Source organism: Prinia subflava, chromosome 15 (assembly GCF_021018805.1).
Source record: "Prinia subflava isolate CZ2003 ecotype Zambia chromosome 15, Cam_Psub_1.2, whole genome shotgun sequence".
NCBI lineage: Eukaryota > Metazoa > Chordata > Aves > Passeriformes > Cisticolidae > Prinia > Prinia subflava.
In genome coordinates, this window is record NC_086261.1 from 5,444,279 (window position 1) to 5,471,254 (window position 26,976).

The 26,976-nt window shown below is 43.5% G+C and overlaps 1 protein-coding gene across 3 annotated transcripts in view; it reads right to left on the bottom strand.

The window, feature by feature from the left end:
• The window catches only part of MCTP2 (multiple C2 and transmembrane domain containing 2), a 116,470-nt gene extending 90,942 nt beyond the window's left edge, over nt 1-25,528 (bottom strand). The window contains exons 1-5 of one of the 3 annotated variants that reach the window (XM_063412108.1): nt 25,374-25,528; nt 10,664-10,837; nt 9,378-9,965; nt 4,018-4,080; nt 2,751-2,859 (exon numbers count right to left, since the gene is read on the bottom strand). In XM_063412108.1, coding sequence (XP_063268178.1) covers nt 2,751-2,859; nt 4,018-4,080; nt 9,378-9,902 — 697 coding nt within the window. In that variant the 5' untranslated portion in view covers nt 9,903-9,965; nt 10,664-10,837; nt 25,374-25,528. The remainder of the gene's footprint in view (nt 1-2,750; nt 2,860-4,017; nt 4,081-9,377; nt 9,966-10,663; nt 10,838-25,373) is intronic. The other 2 variants (XM_063412110.1, XM_063412109.1) reach the window with 2 other exon arrangements.
• Between the last annotated feature and the right edge of the window lie 1,448 nt (nt 25,529-26,976).

Genomic DNA, 26,976 nt, shown 5'->3' on the forward strand with positions numbered 1-26,976 from the left:
TTCTCTGCATTGTTGTACAATTTCGAGAAAGCACATGCACCTGAATTAGTCTCCTGGGCTGATGCTCTCTAAAGAGAGCAGCACAAGGAGAGGAGCTGCAGAAAGTCAGGGACTGCAGAGACACAAGAGACAAATAAAAAGCAATGCAAGAAGTAAAAAGTGAAGGAAAACATAGGAAAGAGCAGATGTTAAAAGGATTAATGCTATGAAGAGGAAAAAAAAGTAATAAAAATCTGGTAAAGTGAAGGAGAACTTTATATCACACCAAAGGGAACATATCCTGGAAAGAGCAGTACATAGTGAGGCAAAGAGTCTGAAAAAATACTGGGAAAGCTGGTAAAAAGTGAAGTCGTGGTGGTCTTACAGTCTGCAGCTCTGAGAAGAACTCCTGCTCACCTTTACTTGGCCAAGCATAATTATTTTCTAATTAATAACTGTTAAGCATATAATGAGTAAATTCAGGGATAATCCTGTGAATTTGATGAGTAGTGCCAGGATGAAATGTTTCTCCTTGGTAACACACCTTAGATCTATTTTTATATATGCACACAGATAAATACTTTTCACACAGGGACAAAACAGAGGCAGAAACAGACTGAACATGAGCACAAGAGACTTTACTCAGCTGCCAGGAGAGGGCATCACTCACCCACACTGCAGTCCCTAAGCCTGAGCTGTTTAAACTGTTGTAAAACAAAATTAGAGGGAAAAGTGCAAACATGAGAAGAAAGGACACCACACTTAAATACCATTTTCTTTCTCTTTAAGTAAAGGAACTCCCTCAAAAAAAGTAAACTGATGGGTTTGATGACTGCCTTGAGATTTTTTCCTGATAAATCGTTGATCACATAATAACTGAAAATTAACATTTAGGAAAATTACAGAACTTATGTTAAAGCTTATTTAGGCTAAAGATGCTGAGGAATAAACTCTCCACTCATTCCGTGGTGAATATTTTGCTAAATTCAAATTATTCAGAGCACACTGATACACCCCAGCACAGCAGCTGTACCCAGCACCAGGGTGGGGGGAGAGGAGGGAAGTCACACACTCCCAGCCCACAAATTATCTCTGAGGCTTTCTCACACTGCAGAGATGAGCAGAGCTGACAACCTCCCACTTGCAAAGGCACTCTGAGAAAGCCCAGTGGTTGCAGGTCAAGCCCCAGCATCACACAAAGATGTCACATAACCAGAGTGACAGCACAGGGCTGTAAGGATGGGCAACCACAGTGGGCTTTTTATTTTTTTAAGGAGCCACCATTGCAGCATGGTGGTGACTGATGAATAATCATTAAGTCTGTTAATGTTTCACTGTTTTCTCCCCTCCTGCTGCCTGTGCAATAAAAAGCAGCAGTTTTAGTGAAGGAAGCATCACCTCACATACTCAGTTTACTAAATGAGAGGTCATTTGCCACAAAGCAACAGAGACTCATCAAAAGGGATTTTTTCCCCTCCTTATGTTGTTTCACTACACTGTCCAATGCTTCACAAAGACAAGCATTTGCTTTCTTACACAACAAAACACAGCCTAGAGCAAAGTATGCTCTGTCTTCTCTAGAAGAGAAGCAATTCTCTGGAATTGCTCATTTCTAGCTTTTTCATAAGAGCAGTTGGATGTGTCCTGGCTTGTGCAGCCTGCTTGTAAAATCTGATGAACTGCTACACTGTTAGGAAATACGGGCTTCTGTATAACCAGTAAAGATCTTAATCTAAGCACCGGTTCACTCCTTCCAAAAACTGGTAGGAAAAACAAGCACACACTCCAACCAAAAGTTACTGCCCTGTGAAGCCATGAAAATCCAGCATGGGAAAATTTAACTGAGATACCAGATAACAGAAATCCCAAGGAGCACCTCGTGGGAGAAGCTAAATCAGACAGGTCCCTCCAGGTGCAAACCTTCCCAGGCCTTTAGGCTGTGCAAGCTTATTTGGTTTAACACAGAATGAATAAACCCCGTGGCTTCACCTCAAAAGAAGCTGCTCAGACATTTTGCAAGACAAAACTACCAGAACTGTTTCCACCTGCAGGAAAAAAGGTATGAAATGATGACAGGACGTATGGAAGAGCTCTCTGGCAGGTTCAGATTTAAGGTCCTGGTGCAGCTGCTGCCTCAGAGTCCTGCAGCCTGCACAGACAGCTCTTCCCTCCTCAGCAAGGGACTGGCTGCTTATCAGCATTTTCACTCCCTCTTTCAACAGCCTGAAGAAAAGCCAGGTTGAGGGCAGGCATTTTCACACCTCTTTCCCAGGAATTCCCCAAATATTTTATCATTCATTTGGTAAGTCATGTGGGGGTGGGTTTGGGGTTTTTAGCATGCTGTCATTGTTCAACCACATCCCAGGTTAGAGAGGACACCTGGCTTACAGCCCTGCTCCTGTGGTTTCACCCTTTTATTAACAACTTTGCAGAAAACCCCAAAAGCACTCCTAGGAGCAGCTCCATCATTTAATAAGCCTCTAGTTATTCTTTGTTTGTTTTTTTTTTTTTAAGTTCAAATAGAATTCCTTGCAGTTCCTGAATGGGTATAGGTGCTAAAGGCAGCCAAGAAGGAGTTTTGCAGCTACACAGGAGCAGCAAGCAGAGGGCAGCTCCCTCCCCTGTCTATCCAGGGGGGATAAAACCTGACCTGGAGGAGTCCACGACTTGCTGCACTGCAGATAAGCAGCCAGCTCGCTGCCAAACTGAGAGCAGCGATAAAGGAGAGCTGTGTGAATTCTACAGGAGGGCAGAGGGAAGGTGGGGCTCACCACAGCGATCCCTGATAACCAAGTTCCTGCCTTCCTTCAGGTGGATGGTCAGCAGGTAGGCAAAGGGGCTGGGCAGGTCACTCAGGCAGTCGTTTGCTTCCTCCAGAGCCTAGGGAGAACAAAGGAATCAGTCACACACCCTCTTGAAGAGATCATAAATGAGGCAGGTGTGCTCCCAGTGCTGCAGAGATAAAGTTCTGCTCTTCCCTTTAGGGCAAGCTTTTCCTGACAGGAAAAAAAGAAAGGAGAAAGAAAAAAAAAAAGAGGGAAAAGAAAAAATATTTCTTTCCCAGGCTTCACTTCACTATGCAAGTAGCAAAGTATCAGCATCAAGTATGTTCAAAGAGCAAGGGTTTTAACTGAAAATGAGTGGTGATACAACAATCACAAATGCACGCACAGGTTTTCCAAATCCTATCAGCCTATCAGCACATCTTTTTCTGAGCTGTTTCCTGTGCATTCATAGAATCTCTCAAGTTGGAAGAGGAGACCCTTGAAGATCAGGGAGTCCTTTGCATCCATCTGACAGCCTCAGGAGGAAGAACACATTTCACACAGCTACTGGGAGGAGACAGCAGCATTTCTTTATGCAGCTCCAAAAGAGAGAAGCCCAGTGGCAGGCAGCGCTGCCTGGGAGGTTTAGCAGAAGCAAACTCCAGAGGATTTTTGTTCATCAGAGGTGCTGCCACAGGGTTACACACCTCAGCATCATCCTCCAGCCAGAACACTGGGTGAAAACAGCTCTGGAGAGCACTTGAGAGGTTATCAGAGGGCAAAAGTAGAGGAGTTCATCCACAAGGCAAACATGCTTTACATGAGAATAACATGACAGAACTGCCAATGCCTTTCACACTGCCCTAAAACTGATTTTGCTGTCTGTCAAAGCCTACAGCTGTGCTATCGGCTGTCTTTACTTTAACCCAGTTTGTTCCTACACTGTTATTTGAGAGTTTATGCTGATGGTCTCGTCAATTACTAGTATAAGATAGATACTATAGAGTACTTCAAAAAATCCAGAACGTTTGGGTCTACTCAAAACATTAGCAACCACTTTGAACTACTAAAAACCCAAACAACAGGAAAAACACAAAACGGCCAATTAACACACAAAATCCACACAATGAGAAAAAAATAAAAGCAAAACCCACACTGGGCAAATCTCTGGCTGGCTTCTTCACCTGGCAAGTTTTTAAATTTGTAAGAAGCAAAGAATCTAAAGCAAAAAGAAATTGTGCTGCTGATCAAGCTTCAAAATGACAGGACTTACCATTTGGTCATCAAAATTTTGAGATGATAGGGAAGAGTCAAAATCCATTTCTCCACAGGGGTACTGTAAAACAAAAGATACAATGAATTAGACAACAATACAGGAAGAAAATGCTCCAGGCATCAGTCAAGAAATTACTCATATGTATGTGTAATGAATGAAATGCTCTTACTTATGCATATAGATAGTTTAAATATATATTTCTTATATATAGTCTTACAGTAACTGCACTTAGTCTCTTGAGTTTTTAATCCAGGAAAAATAAGTGCCCGCTTCCAGCTAGGAATAAATTTCTTGTCCTCCCCAGCACTGGGTGCTGAAAGTCCTTATCACAAACTCTCCTGATGCCTGCAGGTTGTTGTGTCTGGTGGCTTCTGCTCTCACTTGACCAGAACTTCTCCTTCACCATCCAAAAAGCAAGTTCCACTTCAAGGTTTTTTTAAGTAGTTTTTTTACTCAGTTTGATGTTCGGGGGTTTTTGTGTTTGTGTGGAGGGGGGGGGTGTTTGGTTTGAGTTTTAAAAAAAAAAGTGCTCCGGAGAAAAGGTACAAAGAAATTGTGGAAGGGAAAGGTGTCCTTGTTTTGGATGAGTTAATTTTCCTTCTAGTAGTTAGTATGGTGTTCTGTTTTGGATTTAGGGTGAGAACAGTGTTGATATCACACTGATGTTTTTAGTTGTTGCTGGACAAGTACTGTCCCTCTGCTAAGACACTGGCTGGGCATCAGCAGGTGATAAACAATTGCACTGTGCATCACTTGTTTTGAATATTTTAACTATTGTATCATTTTTATTAAAATATTAATTATTTTTAAATATTATATAAAATATATAATTAATATAATCAAAATTTTAGACTTTAATGTTATAATATATTGTAATACAGAGAATATTATTAAAATAATAACCTCTTCCTTTTCTGTCCTTTCCTGTGTTTATCTCAGCCCACAAATCTTACTTTTTACCCCTGATTCTCTCCTGCATGTGATGGCTCCCATTGAGCAAGGCGTAAGAGAGAAGCTGTGCCATATTTAGCTGCCTAGTGGGTTAAACCCCGACAAAAAAGGAAAAAAAATACAAAGAACATGTACTTCCCCCACCTTCCTGCAGTAACTGGAAGATCCAAAGGATCTCCGCTATAGGAGAGGAAGTGGAACATTTCTTCCTAAAAACTGACTCATCCAAAAACTTGAGGCTACAGTGGCCCAGCATGGAGTCTGTCTGAAGTGATTCACCAGCCACGACACCTCTGACGCTCTTCTGGCTGCTCCAACAACCCATGACCATCATTAAAGCTGAAGAGGACCTACAAAGCTTTTCTGGCCTGTGCAGAAGAATTTCAGCCCATTCAAACACAAGGATTTGTGCTAAGGATCATCTCTGCCTGCAGGAATGCACACAAGGTGGAATTCGATCCTCATGTGAAAGCGTTTCCATGCGCAGTGTGGTAACAGACAAACCCCTCAGATGAGAGCAAAAACATTTAAAAACCAACCAGCTCCTGCACCAAAGTACATAAATCTTAGCTGTACTGACACGCTGAAATAAACATAAATACCCTTTGTGTGATTCTTTTCCTCCTCCTCCCGCAAGCGCATATATTACATTTCAGGAAGTACAGTAATCCAGCATTGCAAGTAAGATTTCCCTTGCACGACAGACAAAAATCTAACTTTATGGTTCCCACAGTAATCATAACTTGGCCACCTTGCAAAAACACATTAAAAGTGGAAAAATTATCATCATAAAGAGCACCAGAAGAATTTTCTCACACAATGGAGCTGAGTTACAGCTGCTAGGGGAACCCTAACTTTGAATTTTCTGACTAGTATGCATAAAATCTCACTCATGTGCATTAAATTTAGTGTTTCTTGGAGTCTCTGGCTTCACAGGAATCTCCTTCAGGCACCATCATTGGCAATGGTTGGTTTCTCTTTACAGCTTGTTTTACATGGCACAAACACAGGATCAAAGAACTGCATTGAAATTATAATAATTTTAAAAGTACTGTCTTGGCTACCTTGGTATCATTTATTTAAAAAATTACCCTCAAAATTATGATTTTTTCTTTATTAATTTTTTTGTTTACTTGCATTATATCCACAGATACTGAACAATTATAATTTTAACTAGAAAAACTTGGGGGTTTAATTTTAGCTCCACATAATACAAATTACTGTTATTCTAGGTAGCTAACTGCAATGAGTTCCCTGAATATAGATAAAAGTCTTGGTGAAAACATGGTCGTGAAACCTTGATTTTATCAAACTAAGGTGGCACTTCTCAATTTTAAACAAAAGTGGGCACACCCTGAGGGGTCACAGCCCCAAATGCATCTGCATGAAAACAAATCAAGCAAGCATAGAGGTAAGAATATATACATATACACACACACACATATATATATATATATATATACATATATATACACATAGATAAAGTTCTTCTTGACAAGCGTTCCCACCTCTGTGTCCCCTTGTTTTCTGCAGAAGAATTATTCAAATTCAAATTATTCAATTATTTTGAATTTGTATAATTCAAAGAATTATACAAGACCCCTGAGTGCATCAGCAACAGGACAAGGCTTTGGGTTGCCAGTGACTCACAGCAAAGTGCTGGCAAGGAGATAAAGAGACATCAGAGCACTTCAGCAATGACACGTGGCCATGGACAAAACCCAATGGCAAGAAAAAAGAATGGCACTACAGGAACCCTTTACAACCTGAATCCCACAGGGATTCATTCAGTGCAACTTCACATGCTTCTTCAGGCTTGCCTGGCTGGGTGCAATGGGGAACAGAGAGCAAATCTCACCACAAATGGAAAAATGACACCTGTGGGCAGAGCCTTGGTGAGGATGGGCTGTGCTGAGCACCCCCAGCTCTGCAGGGAGGGTTCAGACAAATGTGGAAACCACAAGAACACGCTGATCTCACCCACGGGGCTCGGCCAGCATCTCACGATATCGGGTGGCCAAAGACAACCAGGAAATGAGTAGGTGGCATGTGACAAGCAATCGAGGGGGAGAAGAAGCTCAACCTACATTTCTGCCTTTTTTAGTTTGTTTTGTTTCAGGGATCTGCCTTCCTGCTGGTTTGCCTCCCTGGGCAGGGGAGTGATGCTCACACAAGAACAATGTGAACTCTTGTGCTCCTCTGAGCAACCCCACCAAGCATTCAGGGACCAAAAACCTCTGTAGCAAACTATTCCCATCCGAGACACACACAGCACAAATCCAGTAGCTGTTCAATTAAGCACAAGCGAAGCTGAATATTGAAATTGTCAGAGAATCATAGAATATTGAGGTTTGGGTTGGAAGGAACCTTAAAGATCATTCAGTTCAAACCTCCCTGACATGGATTCTTTCCAATATTGAATTTGTTTTTCACCAGCTTCAATATAATTAAATTTGCTCAGTACTCCTTATTAATTTCTACTTTCCTTTGCTTCACTCTCTCCTTTCATTTTCGAGGAAAAAGATTTTTGTAAGTTGCACTGGAGGCAGATTACAGTAAGGAAGCATATTCACACAGCGAGATGATTTGCCATACAAGCAAATACCAAATGATTTACACACACTAGCAAATATAGAAATACACATTTAGGGAAAGATCTAAGTGGTGAAGAAAATAAGCCAGACTCAGATTGTGCATCTGGATGAAACTTGACTTGAGGTTAAGCTATTTCATCACTATACAGGTATTTCATTCTCCTAGAACACTCAGTTTGCCCAAAATCAGTGCAGGATTTAGCATTAACTTCGCTGTGCTGAGGTGGATTTTAGATTAGGGTTTCTGGCACACAACAGCAGGAAAAAACTGCCTCTATCATTAAAACAACCTGGAAAAACTTCCAAAATAATGAGAGTTCATATATTTACCATATACCGAGTTAGGTGCTACAACTTTCGAGTAACGTTTGAGCAGAGGTTAAACAAAGCACTATACTATTTTAGTCGCTTTTCTTAGATACCTCCCAAAATAATAAACACTCCAGCAGATGAAACCAATTTATGAACAATTTTGCAACACTAAACCACAAGTGATGGTCAGTAACTACCGGTCTGACACTTAGCATCACAGCAGACTGGGAGCCAACACCCATTTGGTATGATACACAGGCCTTTGAGATGCAAAACAAGCAGTTTATATCAGAAAGGACCATTTTCCCCACACCAGCGCTAATCATCCTTTTGAAGGTGCAGTTAAAAAACAATTAACCTGTGAAATCCCCATTCCCAAGGGAAGACTTGAAACAAAAACTAGCAGTTCCCATTTTTGCATCTTGGATGACTGCAGAGGCAGCTCCCACAACTGCAAAAATCAGGTAACGAGAAAAAGGCCTCAGAAAGTTCAAAATGTAACTTTCCCATAGAGTACACAACAGGAGCAGACATACTTCCATAAAATATAAATAAAACAAAATTTGCCTGAAGCGTTTCCTGCTGCCACGATCTTCACCTGCTGTCTATATAATGAAGCTATCATACAGCTCCTCAGGATTCCCAATTTGCTCAGGCCAGGCAGGAATTAGTTTCATGACAGGATTGGTCTCTGATCCTCATGTCCAGACACAAATGCTGACCACTGAGGCAGGGGGGAAGGAAAGAGGGACAAGACAGGGTGTGCAGAGAAAACATTTCCGTTTTTCACCTCTTTAAATCATCACCACAAAACCCCAAAAAACAGTCGTGAGGGTGATGCTACATATTCTGCTTCCCATTGCATGCCTGTTTTGATTAATTCCAGGTACAGGCAGAGTTCACCCTGCTCAGCCATCCTTCACCTATTGCCTTCACCAGAGTCCTGAGTGGGTGGATGGCAAATTGATTGTGCTACATAGCAATTCTGGTAACTATATTAACTAAAAAGCAAATGTATCAGCACCTCATTTCAGAGCACAGAGAACTGCAGCAACTTTTGATTTGAGCAAGCAACTCCAACAAATCTGAAAAACCTGCAGTATCATAACAAATAAAATAGAAGAATAACAAAAGAATAACAAAAAATTGGAGAGGTGTTATTTGCAGCCCCGAACTGACAGGAAAGATAGCTGAATTAGTCTTGGATAATGTGCACATCATGCAAAGTTTTAGCCTGTTTGTATTGCTCATTCATTCCTTGAACAGAATGGGTCAAGGAATGAACCCCACAGAAAGGTGGGAAAGGATCTTAAAGCTCATCTCATTCCAGCACCCTGCCATGGGCCAGGCACATCTCCCACTACACCAGGCTGCTCAGAGCCCTGCCCAACCTGGCCTTGGCTGGATCCTCCATCCCTTTATAACCCCAAAAAATTAAGGAGAGGCACCAGGAGCCCACGGGAGGTGGCCGCTGAGCCTGGCTGCTGCTCCAGCACCCACCTCTGTGCCGTCGTCGCTCAGCGCGGCACTCAGGCGGGAGCTCTGCAGCAGCTCAAAGAGATCCTCGCTGGGTTTCCTCTTCCCCACGGACACAGGGCTGCCCACAGCCTCAGCTCCTCGTGAGGACAGCAGGTGAATGCCCACAGTTTGTGTGTCTGGGGGGGTGACTGTCACCTCCGTGCCTGTCCCCTGCTGTGCCGCCCACAGCCAGTCCTCTCCCGCCGCCTTCACCGAAGCGCTCCTGCTTCTCAGGGACACCACAGACCTGGAGAAGCTCTGGGGGGAGCACCTCGACAGCACCTGAGCACTCGAGTAGGTCGTTTCTTCTTCTTCTTCTTCTTCCATGAGAGTCTCCACCTCCAGCATGTCGGGCACGGACACGCTGAGGCAGCGGTCCAAGGAGTGGCCCTTCCTCTCCAGCAGTTTGCCAGACCTCTTCTTCGTCTTCCTCACGCTCAGGTTCTGCAGGAACGGCCGGGTCTTCTGTTTCAGGGATCCCCACACAGATTGTTTATCCAAGTCCATGGCTGCGAGGGGGATCTCAGCGATGCCTCCTGCACAGAACAGCTCCAGCGATTCCCAGGGTGACTAAAAGGAACGTAGGAAGGAGGCAAGTCAATCACAAAAGTGAACAGCCGCTCAAGACTATGATTCATGTTGCCTCATCTTAAAACTTTCAGTCATCTCTCTGCACAGTTAAAACGGAGCATGTCACATTACTAAGTGCTTCCAAATGCAATCTGGTGGGTAGGTTTGATTATTTAGGAGGAAAACAGCCAGAGCAAGTATTTATTCCTACACAAAAATGCAATGTCTGCCCACTACTTCATGATTGCTAAGAGGGGACATTATATTTCTTTGTCTGTCAAGTCCTGATTTGTGAAAACTTGAGATTTATCCAATTTGAAACTGTTTCTGTACAAAGCTTACTGATGGGAGTTAAATCGTGATAATGCAAGCACACGAAACATGCTGGCAGAGCTGTCACTGACATTTCTGCTGCCACTTTCCCAGGCCATGTAGGGCTTTGTTGGCTATTTCCAAGGCTACATGAATTCTTACAGAATGTGTTTGTTGCTGGCACATAAGAAAGACAGCTCCACAAACCAAGCAGCTGAGGCTGAAGAGGGCACATTGAACATGAGGACCCCAAAATACTCCCTTACATTAACCCACTGCCAGTGAAAACTGCAGAATTATTTTTCCTTGTAAAGTAGGCAACTGAGAGAAAAATAATACAAAAATGGATGGGTGGATAATTTTTGAAAACCTGCTGGTGGACTCACCTTTGAGTTGATTCACTGTGAGCATTTACACAGCTGGGAGGGTCAGGAATAAAAGAGCTGAAACAAAATCATTCACTGTATGTACATGGTAAGGGAACAGGGACACTTCCGTGCACAGGAATATCCTCACAGACAGACTCTTCCGTGGTTAGCAGCTGAACAATCATCCTTACTCTGTGAAAAGAGGTGGTCAAACCATCATCAACACTCAGTAAGCAAAAAGCTGGTGAAACCTGCAGATTTACTCTTTTACAGTCACACACAGAGGTTACAGTACATGTCTTCATGTACTCATGTCCTCACAAATATACACTCATTAACTACATGAGGGCTGCTCCCTAAACTGGCAGCATGTTTACCTCCTAAATATTGCACACTCAACAAAAAAATAACTTCCCACTGTTTTCCTGATTAGTAGGAAAAACACCAGGACAGGCAACAGAAACACAATTGTTAGATTAATCCACACAAAGAAATTACTGCCTGCTTTCAAAGAAATCTACCCTTGCATTCATTAATTTGAATGAGGCTGTATAACCAGTTACTTAATAACTTATTTAAATAACTTTATGACTAAGCTCGCCACATTTGCAGAGTGTTCAGGAATCTACAAAAAAAAAATCACTAACTGCATTGCTGTGTAACTAAAGCTGCACAATCCTCCCCTCCCCCATTTATATTGGCAGATAAATAATATCAACATTATTATATTCAACACAATAAATTAATAAGCTTAATAACAAAGCATGCATTCAAAAGGCAGTAACAGGTTTTGCCCAAACAAGAAAGCATGTTAGTGTAGATGTATCAGCTTAACACAGCAACAACATCGAAGTGCACATGGACAACTGAAATTGTTTTTCCTTTTACAGAACCACTAAGTAAAGACAATTTTCTGAACCTCACAAAGGAAGATTTCACATAGAAAGGCCCACCATGCCTTTGTTTCTCACTGGACTTGGGCTGAAGCACAGCAGATTTACAGAAGGAGAGAAGGAGTTTGACTGGGGATGGAGGGATGCCCATGCTGGAGCAGCCCCTGATGCCCTGCACAGCCTCACCAGACATGGCTGGGTTTGCTCAGAGCAGCTGAGAGCTTTCACTCAGGCCCTTCCCTCTTTCCATAAAATCCTGACAAGGCAGCCACAGGCCTCCCTGGTGGCATTACACCACGTGCCAGCAACAGAAGTTATTGGGCTAAACATGTGCACAAAACATTATGAAACACGTTGTTGGGAGTCGTTTCAACAATTCATCTCCTGCTTGTGCTCTCTGCATGGCTCGCCTGCTTGTACTGAAACCTGCTGGAGCCAAGATGTCGCAAATAAAGGCAGAGCCCAGCTCAACATCCACTTCCCAAGGCACTTACTGCTTCCTATTCCCTTCCTGTTATTCTCCACCCCTCTCACTTCGAGGACCCACTGCCGTTGTTTTGATTTGGTGTGCGTTGAGATTCTGTAACCAGGCAGCAGACTTGTTCCTGTAGGTTTTTCCAGTTGCCTTCCCCAAGTCAAATGTTCTTTTTCCCAGTCACATTGCCTGAGCTGCTGATTGGAAATGCCCATTCAGAAAGGATGGTGCAGGGACCACACTGTGAGACCAACCTGCATCTAACCCGGAGTGAGCAGAGACCTCCTCAAGCCCGGCAGAAACCACGGTGGAATCAAGAAGTTAAAAAATCTTTAAAAAGGGTTTTGTCAAGACAGCAGGGATGGCTCCACTGAGCTGCCACCTCACAGCTCCTACACTGCAGCAACACATCAGTGTATTTGCTGCACAGGAGCAGCAGGTTGCCTGAACTGAGGCCATCGGGAGAAATAAGCCCATCCCTGGCCACTGGATTGCCTGGAAGTTTAACCATACTCTGCCTCTAAACACTTACACCCACATTCCTGCTGCAGCTACAATTTCTCTTATATAAGTATTGTATTTACAGATAAATTAGCCCAAATGATGGCTATGATACACAACAAATACGAATGTATTCTTGTCTGAGAAAAGGGTAAATGCAGTCTGAAGGACAAATGAACTCTGCCATCAGCCATCTGCCTATGCCCTTTTTCACCTCCTCAGAAGACACACAGATCACCACCATGACAAGAAATGTTCCCTCGGGAGATCACTGGAAGATTGGGAATGGGGACCACCCTCCTCCCCAGTGGTGCAGGAGCCAGGGGTGCCAGGCCAGCTCATATTCACACATACAAATCTTCTTTCTTCCTACATCAATTTCCTCTGCTTTTCTCTTCCATACAGAACAGCATCAATAGAAACACTTTATTTTAAAGACAGAGGAATTCTCCCTTGCATGTAGAAAGTATGCTCTTGGTACCAACATGTTCATCATGTAGTCCTTATCCTCCACAGGCCAGAAGTTTTCTCTTTTCCTTCCTCAGCCTCAGAAGTTCATGGCCAAGTGTATGGCCAAATATTCCCTAAGCAACCACAGGGAAAAAACACACTTTGCCAAATTCTTGGTCTCAGCTTGGCCTCCTTATTCTTCCCCTTTCAATGGCACATTGTGGCAAAAATCTGCAAACAGAAAACATTCAAAGAGACACACTTCCTGTTATCAATTTAACTCTGTTGTTTTTTATTTAATTGAACGGCTCCTTGTTCTTATGTAACAAGGAAAAAAATAATGTTTGCAGTCTATCTCCTTCAGCCTTCTCTTTAATACACTGCCAAATCTCAAATGCTCAGAAGAATCCACATACTTTAATCTCTTCCTTCAGAGAGACTGCTTTTGATTGCACCTGTATTTTGTCATCTCCTCCCCTTTCGGGAGCAATAGGGACAAGAGAGAAAGGATTACAGACAGAAAAGTTGGTCACAGCTCACTATGACTAAAAAAATATTTCCCTTAATATTCCTCCCTTAAGCATCTTCTAATTATAGTCCTTGGGATTTCTAAATTTTTTTATGTGCTTTGGTTTCTTTCAGCAAAACACTCCATATGCACTCCCTTAAATTCATATAATATTTAGAGTTAAATGACTTTTTAGATGTTCTACCAGGTGGCTGTAAGAGATATTTCAAATGCCACTGAAAGCCTAGAGAAATCATCCTGCAATTCTGCTTCACTTACTGTCTTGACAGGAAGCCAGCAAAGCCACAAGTGAGAAACACTGCAGACGCTCTGAAAACATTATAAAAGCACTCAATATAACCAAGCAAATAAACTGAACAAACCCAAATTGATTTACACACTGGAAATTATGGAAGAAATTGTCTTTCTTCACTATGGAACCATTCCCTGCAGTGCCCCACACACACTGAAGATGCTCCTGGTTAATATTTTTAAAGTATCACCCTGAAAGTCAGCCAAGATGACAAAAACACACCTGAGCACCAGGCCAGCACTACTATAGCTCTAGATTAATTCAATGTATTAATTCTTGTATTCATTTGTTTATCTGGTGAAGGTGAAAACTTTGGGTCAGTGCTCATGCCAGCCACCTCTGAGGTTGAATTCAGTGCGTTTTCAGCTACAACTAAATGCTAATAAACACTTAAATCCATGGCTGCTGAAATTGCTAACACGTGCATCATGTTAGGAAGATGCTCCTCACTTGAATGCATATTAACACAGGTTCAAATTGGAGGGAACAAATGGAATTCCCTCAGTGTAAAACCTCTATTGATTCTGGCTGTTCTGGAATAGGATATTCACCCCAATCTCTGCCTGTCTGGCACATTCACTGACTTAAAACTTACTTCATGAGACATTGTACAAATTGCAAGAAAGGAGAATTACATTTCTGTTAGATAATTACATTTCCGTTATGCAACACAATATTGGACTGAGCAAAGTTCTAATATGAGTTTAGAACCTCCATTAGGTTTATAATTTCTGAATTCAGTGCACTGAGAAACAAGGCTGACAAGAAGGTGATAAGGGAGCAGGGGAGTAAGGGACTGAGGACTTTTTTTCATCTTTTTCTTTTCTTTTTTTTCTTTTTCTTTTATCTTTTTGCTATAAATTGAGTCTTCTGGCTCTAGAAGCCATAAATGAAACCATTCCTCCCTGGGAGAGAAAGGAAAATATCAGGGAAATAGCTCTCTGCTGGCTGAACAACCACTGTATGTGCTGGGGGTTATTTCTATAACAGAACATACCACGTATCCCAGGTTTTTAATATCATTGTAGCTCAAACACAGCCATTACTAGGAATGGAATGACTTTTTCTAAAGAAACCGACACTTCCTTCTTTGCAATGGCATAGTTCAGTACCTTATCTGGCAATGCTTTATGCTAAGCACCAACAGCCACAGAGATAAGAAAATATCATCCAAATAAAGTAACCCTTTGTTCAGCATTACCAGCTTGCCCTGGAGCATTCCAAAACCAGCACCAGTTATTAAAAGAAAAGGGCCAGGATGTTCCTTGGATCATCAACACCTTCAAGCAAGCATTGTGCTTCCTTAGCAGAAAAAATAAACAGGTCCAAAGTGGAAGGCTGAGCTGGGTATGATCCCAGAAGGCAGCAAGGGACACTGAATTCTACACATATGGAGAAACTGAGACAGCCTTTTCTCCATGCAGCATATGGCAAATACCTGGACTTAAATTTGAAAAGTCACCAGAAAAAAAAAGAAAAAGGAAAAAAAAAAAGGGGGGGGTGGGGGTGAAGAAAAAAAAAAAAGGCATCTAATCTCAATCTGATTCTGCACAGGCTAATTACCCAGGGGAAATCAGTGCTAGAATTAAATTATTTTTAGCAGTAACAAGCATCACAGGGAGTGCACTGATGCAGTGCAGGTGAAGTCTTCACTGCACAGGTGATTTGCTGCTAAAGCAGGGTCATGGCTTGGGCAGCTTCCAAATATTCCCACCGTGCTTCAGCTTCCCTGTAGGGCTTTAAATGATGCCAGGCTGTGGATACAGACCCTGCTCTCTTCCACTGCTCTGTTGGAACAGATTTATTTGCAGAGCCTAGCGGGATGCTAAACTTAAACATATAAAATGAAAGAGACTTGACCTGTTGCTGTCAGCCAAAGTAGTACAAGTGCTTCATGAGAAACCATTTGACATGCTTCAATGGAAACGAGATAACCAAAACAAACCAGCTTGATTTGCTTGATGTGGGGTGAAAGAAATCTACAGCCTCTGCAGAAGATCATAAGTAACATCCAGGGGAAATACAAAGCTTAAAGAAAAACCTGTTTGTTACATGCAGTTAATAAAGGCAGCTAAAGGAATATTTGCTATTTTAGGTTTGGGGTTTGTTGTTTTGGATTTTGGATTTAGGGTTTTCTCATAGATTCATGGGCTTTAGGCTCTGGGCTTTTACATCTCATGCTTGGCTTTTTGATTTTTAATTGGCTCAAATGTGATGAGTTTCATCTTTCACAAACACATGAAACAAGCACACATCCTCCTCCACTTAGCATCAAGAGAGGAACAAGGACACTTTAACTCCTTAGAGACTCTTTTGCACAACCTGGAGGGCTTTTTTCTCAACATTTATGAGCAGACAGTGACTATGAGAAGTAAGAGAACGACCAGCTGCTACAAGCATCTTAAAATAGCATCTGATAGTGAAAGTTACTGAGAAAATACCCTGCACCTGCCTCCAGCTTATGAAAGTATTGCTTTCATTTTGCTTCTGTCTTTTCTAAAACGGAAGAAAAATGATGAGTATGTATAGAGGAAATGAAGGAGGAAGTGTTTGGGTGTATTTTTACAAACATATTTCACAAGTTCCTTCCACTCTCTGAGCTTGCTTCAAAATATTGTGGCTTGCAATTGTACCTGTGCAAGCAAAAAGGCCCTTTCAACCTTTTTCAGTCTAATTCGTGGGATTGTACCAGAATGGGACAATCAGATATGATCTGTACAGTGCAAACAACACCTGCTGAGCAGCAGATCTCTCCAGGGACACCTGTGCACAAAGATCTGCCTGCTGCAGCCAGGCACCTCAAACCAGACCCCAAGGAAGACCCTGCAGGGGCAGATCCTTCTCCTGGGAAGCTCTGTGCCCTCTGCTGAGATCCCACCAGCAGCTGGGACATTCCCTCACCACTGACTGTATCTGGTTCCTAATTTGTCTCGTTGTCCCCAACCCCATCAGAAGATCCCTGGGAATGCTGGCACCCAGAGCAGGGCACCTCGAGGAGCAGGGGGAGAGGGGAAGATGAGCAGCAAGGGGAATGGGAGGTGTAGGTACAAGCAGAATAAAAATGAGATAAAAAGAGCTCTAGAGTGACTGAGGTTTATCAGGGCTCACACAAAACCAGGATGGAGGCAGGGACACCCACGCTGAAGTGGCTGGTCCCTGCTCTGGTGGGAATCCAGGCCTGCAGCCTCCTTCCTCCTCAGTCTCTCCTTCCAGCCCCTGCTCACTCCCCCTCATAACAAAAGGTTTATTTTTATATCAAGAGGTGCACAGAAATATATCCTCCCTTTCCATAACTCCCAGGGAAAACAAACCTAGGAAGGAAATCGGAGACTCATTTCCACGGGCCAAATCAAACCTTGCATTTTACTAGCACTGAAAGCATATATTTCAATAAAAGAAGCTTGTGACTATATGCAAATTACTTGTCCATGTGCCAGCATTTCTCCCTAAATAACTACTATTACTGTCACACTTCTTATCAAAATTCAGTGACTATACAGGAAAGGTCTATTAAAAGCTCTGTGCAATTCTTTATTTAACAATTTACCAAAATAACCCTAACAGAACACTTTTGATTCATAAAAATGGCCTGATGACAACCTGAGCAGGTCAAAAATGTCCTTGCCTTTTTTTTTTATCCTTACTACAGCGTGTTCCTCTTTCCAACAGCATCGTGGCACAAGCCAGGCTCAGAGCTCACAGTGAGAGTTGGGCACGTGGGAGACTTGAGATTATTTTGAATCTGGTTTGATCTGGGTGATTAAATATCCTCTCACATTTAACATCTCCACACAGCTCGGGTATATCTGCAGGTAAAGTAAACCAGTGCTTTTGCATCCTTTAAATTCCCAAAGGCAGGAGACTGAAGAACCCTGAAGAAAAGAGAGTTTGGTGTGTTGTAGCACAGCCCTGAATGAGGGAATTGCACCAGCAGCAGCCCTGATTTTCTGCAAGAGCTGCAGATCTCCCTACAGAAAATAACAGCACTTCAATACCTGGAGTTGTGCATCACCCTGAGAAAGCTGGAAGGGACACTGGAAAACCCACAGACAGAGAAAGCTCTCAGGAACCTCTTGGTGAAGTGAAGTGTTTGAAGATCTCACCCTGGACAATAATTTAGTACTTTAAATATGAAGAAGCCAATGCATACAACTGAAACCAGTCACACTGCTCCCCTGAAGTCATGGCAGCAAAGTGTTCAGCATACAAACAGCAGCACAAACCCTAAGACTCCCTTAACTCCTTTAAACTTCCTTTTTTTTCCAACTGTAAAGATTGGACATATGCCAGCACACATCTTGAAATGCCAGTCATTTTTCACATGAAAGAAACAGCTTTGAGGTTTCTCTTTCCATTCACCATCTGAATTTTCAGCTTCCTGGCACTAGAAATGTTCACCTTGTCTCCAGTTTCTGTTACAGCATTATTTTTCCACTGAGAAGATCAGGTGAAGTTTGTAAATTTAACTCATGTGCATTGGCAATTACACTTTGGCACTTCCAAAGTCTTAAAAGTGGGGTTTTGGTTTGCTAAAGATGAAGTCTCTAAATACAGGCAGCAGCAGCATCGTAAGTAGACCACAAACTATGATTCCAGTAACCATTTTAAGCTTGAATAAAAGGGACAAAATTAAATATAGGAATACTCTGCTAGGGTGAATAACAAGTGACCTGTTTAGGAGTTCACTTGCAGAACTTCAGAGAACCTCAACTATAGAAAAGCCTGGTTTTGTTCATTCTGGTTCCTGGAAGTGATCCAATCAGAAAAGCTCCACAAAACAGGAATATTGGCATTGCTGAGCTAGGATGACACCTGATGAAGCAATTTAAAATTCACTTTCAGTTTTTCTACAATCCTTTATGACAAACCTGCTCCGTGAAAACCTGCAGACACATTATGCAGTCCTTAAAAAAACTACTTGGCCCTGATTCATCTGGGGCAAACCTGCCATAGGCAGGGTGGGGTGGTTTCCTAAACTTTAAATACCTTCCCTTAAGCATATTTGCATATTTACAGCTCTTGCTGCCCAACCACACTGGCTACTCCTCTGTACACTGCTACAACAGTGGGGTTTTTTTTATTAATCCTCCTTTCATGCACTCATAGCTCCAGGCAGGATAATTTAGAATAGATCAAGCTGACCACTTGTCATTATCGTGCTCCATTCACATATTCTCAAAGTAAATGTTAAGTGCAGAAATTATGACTACTTAGCCCTTAATTAACCAACAAAACACTGAGTTTACTAATCATGGATGTTTAGTACTGGTGAATACTGACTAACAGGTATTTTAATTCAGCTGTCATAATTATACAATTTCCTGGTTTGGCTCATGGATTAAAATCACATAAAGCTCAAATCCAGAATTTTTCAGCAGGTGTCAATAAACCCTTTAAAGATGTAGTAATGTTTTTTAAAATGGATTTAAGAGCTATTCACATTCAGTTCCTCTGTCTAGCAGGTATGGACAGGAGTCACCAATGTGGCAAGTGTCTTGAAGTACAAACTGCTCACAGCCAGCTAAACACATCTGCAGGTTTCCTGGTTCAGACAATTTTTGCACCCAAGTAGGTGAATGTTTGATCAACTTTCATTTGCTTTCTATCAAAAACCAGAGAGATTTTTTGCTAAATGCTACGATGAAGCATTTGGTGAATGGGAAGAACGAGAAGCCTTCCTGAACACAAATGCTTGTAATGAGATGTGTATCTTACAGCTTTACACAGCTGAACTAAATTCAGCCACTTATACAATAAAATAAATTAAAACTGCACCCCAACCACAAAGGCACTGTTCACACTATCTGAATTTGGGCAGGGAGCATTTATTCTAAAATAATTGCAAGCAATCCCAAATAGCAGGACTTCTACAAAATCCACTGGAATATATAACTGGAATTAGATGTTTGCATTCAAAAAGGAAAACAAGACAAAACAAAACTCTCCAGTTAATTGTTTCCAAGTCAAAGAAACTGGGAACAAAGCCTGCTATTGAACGAGCATTAATGATCTGCCATTTGGATCTGCAGATGTTTCCCATGAGGGAAGACAGTAAAACAATTCCTCCTCAAACCCAGGGAAGCAGCAGCAAGGGGATGAGTTATGTTCATTCATTTGGATATTTTTTATTTGAAATTGTCAAAACCATTAGGTTCAGTAAGATTTTACTTCAAAGGGAGCCTGCACCCAATAAAATCTCAAAGAACTGAGCTCTCAATCTCTGCTCACTTAAATGAGTCAGACTTAAAAAAAAGAACTTTCACAATCCTGATAAAGTGAGCTGAGAGAGAGACTGCCCCATCCTCACTGACAGCTCCTGATCATCCCCACCTCCACATCAATGGCAACACAGACAAATGCCTGTTCAAATAAATCAGCGTGGCCCCCTCACTTCCATTCACCCCTATTAAAAGATTATCAACCAATATAGATTTTATACCCTGTCCTGGCTAGAAACTTAACTTCTAGAGCAGGGCTGATCTATTTGGGAGGAGAGAATGAAAGTGCACACTCATAAATCCCAAAAAGACAGAGCTGCTTCTTAATTTATGGTGTTACGCAAAAGCAGAACTGTTTTATTTCTAAATTAGCTCTGATCTCAAGGCAGCAAAGCTATACAATTCCAAGAATTCCCAAAACAATGAAATTCTCCCAAACCTAAAGTTTCCAGTAAAGCAAAATTTACTCCACAGACTACATCTATAGTTCCAGGAGTGGGCAGCAGGAAGAATTGTCAAGGGTACAAGTACATCCCAGAAAGGAAGGATATGAATAAGATCTCCCTTTATTTTTCCCCATCCCAAAAGGCCAACAAAACCAAACAAAGATCTCAAAGTTACGTTACTATTTAGCTTGCATTTTAGCAAGTTGTTTTTGTGGGAAAGTGAAAACAAGCCAGTGAAGGAGCATCTGTGTAAATACACAAGAAGCAGGCACCCACCACGGCAGGAGGAAAAGTCACCCCCTGCGTCACTGCGCTCTGGCTCTCACCAGGCATTGACCAAAACACCAGGAGCAAGCAAGGAAATCAATTAGTTGGAGCTAAAGCCCACCAGAAATTGCTAGAGGCTCTCCTTTAAGGCCAGAGGTGGTCACAGCATGCGTCCAACCTACCCACATGGGTGTCCTCCCTGGTGGCAGCAGGGGTTGGACACCTGCATGATCAGGCTCGAAGTTCCAGCTTCAATTCCACAGGCAGACTGGAAGACTCCCAGCTCCCAGTTCTGTTTTCCCCAGAAAAGCAGCAGTGGAAGTCAATAGGAAAGCACAAACACAATTTGTCCCCATTAGTCCCGACCTAGGGTTTGATAGGAGGCAGTGAAAGAATAGAAGCAAGGGTTAAAAAAGTGCCCAAAGGTCAGCAGGCTGCTTATGGGAAGAAAAGAACAAAAAAAAGTCTTCTTAGAAAAGCAGTGTGCATTTAAGAGAATAGAAATCAAATCTAAAATTATTACATGCTCCAGATTTTCCCACAATAATCCAATTATTTCACAATAGAGCTTTGCAGCAGTAGTGCAGCTTTGTAAAAGGTCAACTCCATCTGTGTTCTTTACAGATTACTTTTATGAATAGCCAGTTCATCAAAACTTAAAGAAACACAGCACCGAGCACACAATTTACTTCAGGTTTTTTCCCCCAAGTGTGAAAATTGAAGTTGCATCTGATGTTCACCTGCTTGAAACCATTCCAGACAAAACAGCAGCGATCCCAGGAAAACCCATCCAAATTTCCATCACGCACAGGGGACCACAAGGGGACCACAGCACTCCAAAATATCCACTCAGCCCAATAAGCTGCCTCTCACTGACCAAAAACAGATGCTCAGGGGAAGACTATAAGGTCAGGGAATCATACCGTGATTCTGCCTGCAAGATAATCTCCTGGTTTCCAGGAACTTGTGATTTAGGAGCTGCTTCAGCTAGAAATTGTATCTGCATCTTTGTGATTAACAGCCCCAGCAGACGTTTTCTCTCTTAATTTGCCAAACAACTCTTAAATTCATTTCTATCTTTAACAACAGGAAGGTATTGGAGTAATGAGTTCCACTGATAAATTATGCTTGTGTGAAACAGAAGCATAATTTAGCTATAGAAGATTTTTTTTTTTATTGAAGAGGACCTTAGGAAAAAAAATCTTTGAATCTTACTCATTTATTCTAACCTCTTTAACAACTTGAATTATGTGAAATTGTAAACAATTGTTCTCTGTTTACTCCACATCACTCAGATTGTTCCCACTTCTGCATTCTCCTCTCTAATGATCTCTCTTAATTGAAAGAGAGGTTCATTCAAGGAACCTGGTTAATGTTACACCATCCAAACATCTGAACTGGCACAAACCACAGGCTTCCCCCCCAAGATAATTGATTTGTCTGAATATATAATGTAATGCAAAACAACCCAAGTTCAAAACCATCTAGGAACGTTTCAAGAAAAGGTAATTAACATCTTATTTTCCACAGTCTTACAAATATTTTACCAAGTAATTTCTAAGTTGAAAGAATAGTTTAAAGGGTATGAAAATTGCCTCTGGCTGTGTAGCTTTTTAAAGGACTGAAGTTTTTGATTAGGAAAATTTTGTAATCCCTAAATATTTCAAAAAAATTAGAGCAAGACCCTCCTTTATATCACTCCAGAGTAGCTTTTTGATGAGTTACTGTAAATACAATTATACTCCTGCAAGTGTTTACCTAAGCAAGGTATGAGCCCACAGGGGTGGCAAAAGTCAAATCTGCCTTAGGAGGTGACATCCTCAGGGTAGGACAGACAGATTGCACATCCACAGTGCCTTACAGCTCACAAGATACCCAATATCCAGCGAAGATGGAGAACACCTAAACAAAGTCTCCATCAACAAGGCTTCCTTCCTGCTGATCCCTAAATTGGACCAAAACCATCCGCCCATGCAGCAATCAACCCACTCCAAGGCTATGCTGGTAAACCTGTAGTTACACCCAAGCTGATTTCTCCAAGGCAGAAATTGCCAGGTAGATAAAAAGGTGATCAGTCATTTGATCTAACGTGGGAGGATCGGCCCAGTTTCTCTTATCACTCTTGGTCTTCATTAGAACCCTCACACAGAGGACAATGGGGAATTAATTCTCATGTGGATCACAGAAAAACTTATGTGGATTACAGCAAAAGAAAGCCTTGATATTGAGATACATAAATTGTCTTAATATGAATATTCCATCTGGTTCTATGACTTGATTTTACAGCATCAACATCTTAGAAAACAGAGGAGCACTCAGGATCAGCTGTTAGACTGATACACGATTTAAAACCAGAGTTCAAGGCACTCATGGTTCCAACATCTTCACAATTCTGCCTTAAGAAACAGACCCCTTAGACCCAGGGAACATTTAACTGCTTAAGTTAAATGGGAATAGATTGAAGAAAAATGTAGTTTTTGTTATTAGCAAGCTTCTCTGCAAGTGTGTTATCTAATAAGTACAACTGGAAGTAAAATGGGAATGTGGGAAGAGTGCCAATGTAAATCCTCCAAATCTGAGGAAATCGGGAGCAATTTTCCACTCAAGGGTGGAAACAACACAGAGGAAATGCAGAGCATTCTTGGCATGCTTCACTCTGCTCTGCTGAGGTAAAGCTTCCCTCTCCCCATGCCCAGGCAGAGGGACCCCAGGTGAGGAGACCCCCAAGTCCCTGCACTTTGGGAGACTGGAATTCAAAACTCTACACCATCATTAGTCCATGGTACAGGTGATGGTGAACAAAACAGTCAAAACCCAAAATCCTCACAACAAAATGACAGCACAAGTTGTTGCACACATCCTGCCTGCATTTGACAGCCACTGGTGGGGCCTTCACGTTGTCAATGAGAAATTAAAGATAAGATGGGCAAATCTGCCCAGTGTAGGCTAAAGGAGGAAAAGTAAAACTCAGCTTTGCCTGGAAATGTCAGTGGGAGCAACCAAGAAACTTCTGGGGTGAGTTTTATCCCCCATCCCAAGCCCACTCCAGCCACACACACAACCTGACCCCAGCTTCACCAGACAGTCCCAAACCCCAGGGAACTTCAACATCCAAGGTGCAACCACTGCTCTCCTCAGGAGTGCTCCTTGCCCCAGCAGGTAGACTTTTTAACAATCATCTGTTCACATCAGAGGTGCAGTTAGTCCAAAAGCAGCTGCTTATATTACCAAATACAAAAGACACTGAGAAAAAAACCTGCAGTGAAATTAGTGAAATTGAGCCAGTTATGGTTCCAATTACCTTGAATTACATGACAAGCAACACTTCTAGCACTGTTACAGCCTCATGTACTGTCCCAGGAGGGGATGATTACAGGAATCCCTGGGCTGTTTAGACACCCACCTTCCTGGCAATGACAGCAGTGCCTCTCCTCATTCCTTTATTTATAACTTAAATCACCTTAAATCCACTCATCTACAAACCATCCCACAGCTCCTTTAATATAATCAAAATTAAACTTCTCTTAACAGCACAAAATTTACAGTTCTTATTTTTACAAAAGCGCAAAATTTTTAAGAAATAAAACGAGAATTTCCTCTCTGCAACATTTTTGGTTTTTGCTTTCCACGGGTATAGCAAAGTGAAACTACACATACTGAATCCGTCTTCAGGCTGCAGCACATGCAAGTTTATTTGCTTTATGATAAGCTATTTTATGATGGCATTGAACAGCAGCAAGAAATCAAACAAGCAAGATTATTACTCAAATACACTCATTCATCCTGACAGCTAAATCGACTCACTCAACAGTATCATCTTCTGAGAATTACTGCAAAATACATGACAAATTCTACAGTTTAATCACAGTAAACTAATAGTAAGATAACCAGGTGAGAACTTCTATTTTGTTAATGCCACGTAGCAGCAATTCAGCTTTCAGAGCGCTTTGACTGTCATAAAACTGAGGGCACCAACCTGATCCCTGCCAGTTCCCACAGCTGTGCTAGGCGAATATCAATGAAAATCCAAACTATTTCTCTTCACAATCGTATGAACAGATCTAAAAAAAAAAAAAAAAAAAGGGAAAAAAAGCGCCAAACTATGCCTTACACACTAGATTTCCCTCAAAGTTACCCTTAAAACAACTCTGCTATGTCAGTGCACTTGTGTGAATGTTCCACTCTGTTGTTTGTTTTTAGTTTAGGGATTGTTTTATTATTACTGCTAAGTGGCTTATTTATTTAGTCAAAGTCAACAGCCAACCAACTCAATTTCAGTCAGCAAGTGCACACGGGGATGCGTCGGCTCAGTCAGAGCTGCCTGAGGGAGGGGAGAATTTCCCCAGCATCGTTTTCTCACATCAAAGCCAGCAAAAAGAATTACTGACACAAGGTGCGAGTCCCCGGAGCAGCATCACTAAAGCGACACACGGCAAAAAAGCGAAGTAACCCCGAGCCTCCCGCGGCAAAGTTGGTTCTGTGGGAAGCACCAACAGCGGAACAGCGAGCGCGACTGAGCCGGCAGCGAGCGGGCGAGACCCGCCAGACCGCAAACGAGCAAACAAACAAACAAACAACGAGAAAAAAGCCCCAAAGTGCAGCAGCACCCTCCCCGAACCCGCCGGGCTGCCCTGTCGGGGCGTGTTCCCCTCTTTACCTGCCGGCGGGGCCGGCGCCGCGCAGCGCCCGTAGCCGCCCATGGATCGCACAGGCTCCGCCGCTCCCGGCCGGGCACGTGTGGCTGTCCCGGCTGTCGCCTCTGTCACCTCCGCCCGGGCCCGGGCCCGTCCCCTCCCGCCTGCCGGGGCGGTGCCGCCGCCGGCGCCTCCCTGCGCGCTCCGCTGCCCGCCCGCCCCCGAACCTCCGGGGCTGCCCGCAACCCGCCCCGCCGGCACCGACTGCGCGCCGCTTCCCGGGCATCCCCCTGAGGCATCCCCTGGGAGCATCCTCCTGGGACATCCCCCTGAGGCATCCCCTGGGAGCATCCCCCTGCGGCATCCCCTGGGAGCATCCCCTGGGAACACCCTTCTTGGAGCATCCCCCTGCCGCATCCCCTTGGAGGATCCTCCTGGGGCACCCTCCTTGGAGCATCCCCCTGAGGCATCCCCTGGGAGCATCCCCCTGCGGCATCCCCTGGGAGCATCCCCCTGCGGCACCCCCTTGGAGCATCCCCCTGCGGCATCCCCTTGGAGCATCCTCATGGGGCATCCCCTTGGAGCATCCCCCTGAGGCATCCCCTGGGAGCATCCCCCTGCGGCATCCCTTTGGAGTATCATACTGCGGCACCCCCCTTGGAGGATCCCCCTCGGGGCATCCCTTTGGAGCATCCCCCTGCGGCATCCCCTTGGAGCATCCCCCTGGGAGCATCCTCCTTGGAACATCCCCCTGGGAGCATCCTCCTGGGACAACCCCTTTGGAGCATCCCCCTGCGGCTCCTAGCGCTGGGAGCATCCCCTCCCGGACCTGCATCCTGCCCGCCCGCTCCACACCGCGATCAAAGCACCCGCTCCCACCGACCCCGACACCGCAGGGAGGCCGGGGATGGAAGGGCAGGGGGCCGGCAGCACTGCCCTGGAGAGCCCTGGGCGAGGGTGGAGCTAGGAAGGAAATCACACGAATGACGACAGGCCAAGGGAAATGTAATCAACAGCAGCGCTGCTGCCACGTAACGCGTGTTCCTGGCTGCAGCTCCCAACACAGTTTTTGGCAGCACCTCCAGGTCCTGACAAGAGAGCCAAGGGCTGCAACTGCGTTCCAGGCAAGGAAACTGAGGCAGGACAGGGTGAGGTGACGTGCTTACCTGGCGTGTCTGCAGCTGAAAGATGGTCCCACACGTGTTTGTTCATGAGTTTGCCACAGCGTGGAGAGGCAAACACCTCCCGAGAACGCCTTCGGTGCCAGGTTCTTTCTGGAGCACCCTGGGTCTCACACCTTCCCGGAGAGCTCACCCAGCCACCACTCCCCTGAGCCGTGTTCTACATCCCTGCAGGGTGGGATCACTGCAGGAGGTGCAGAGCAACGAGATGGGGAAAGACAGGCTTGGGGATGGAACCAGTTTACATTCCACACGTGTCATTGTGATCAGAAATTACACCTTGCCTACGAGGAGCGTCGCTGACGTAGTGACACCCATCTCACACCATCGGGTGAAACTCGGTGATGCAACCACGTTGTGCCATTGCAAAACAGAAATGGTCATGGACAGGTGGGAAGGGTTTGTCACAGTGCAAAGAATAGTTCTCTAACCACTGAATAAAAAT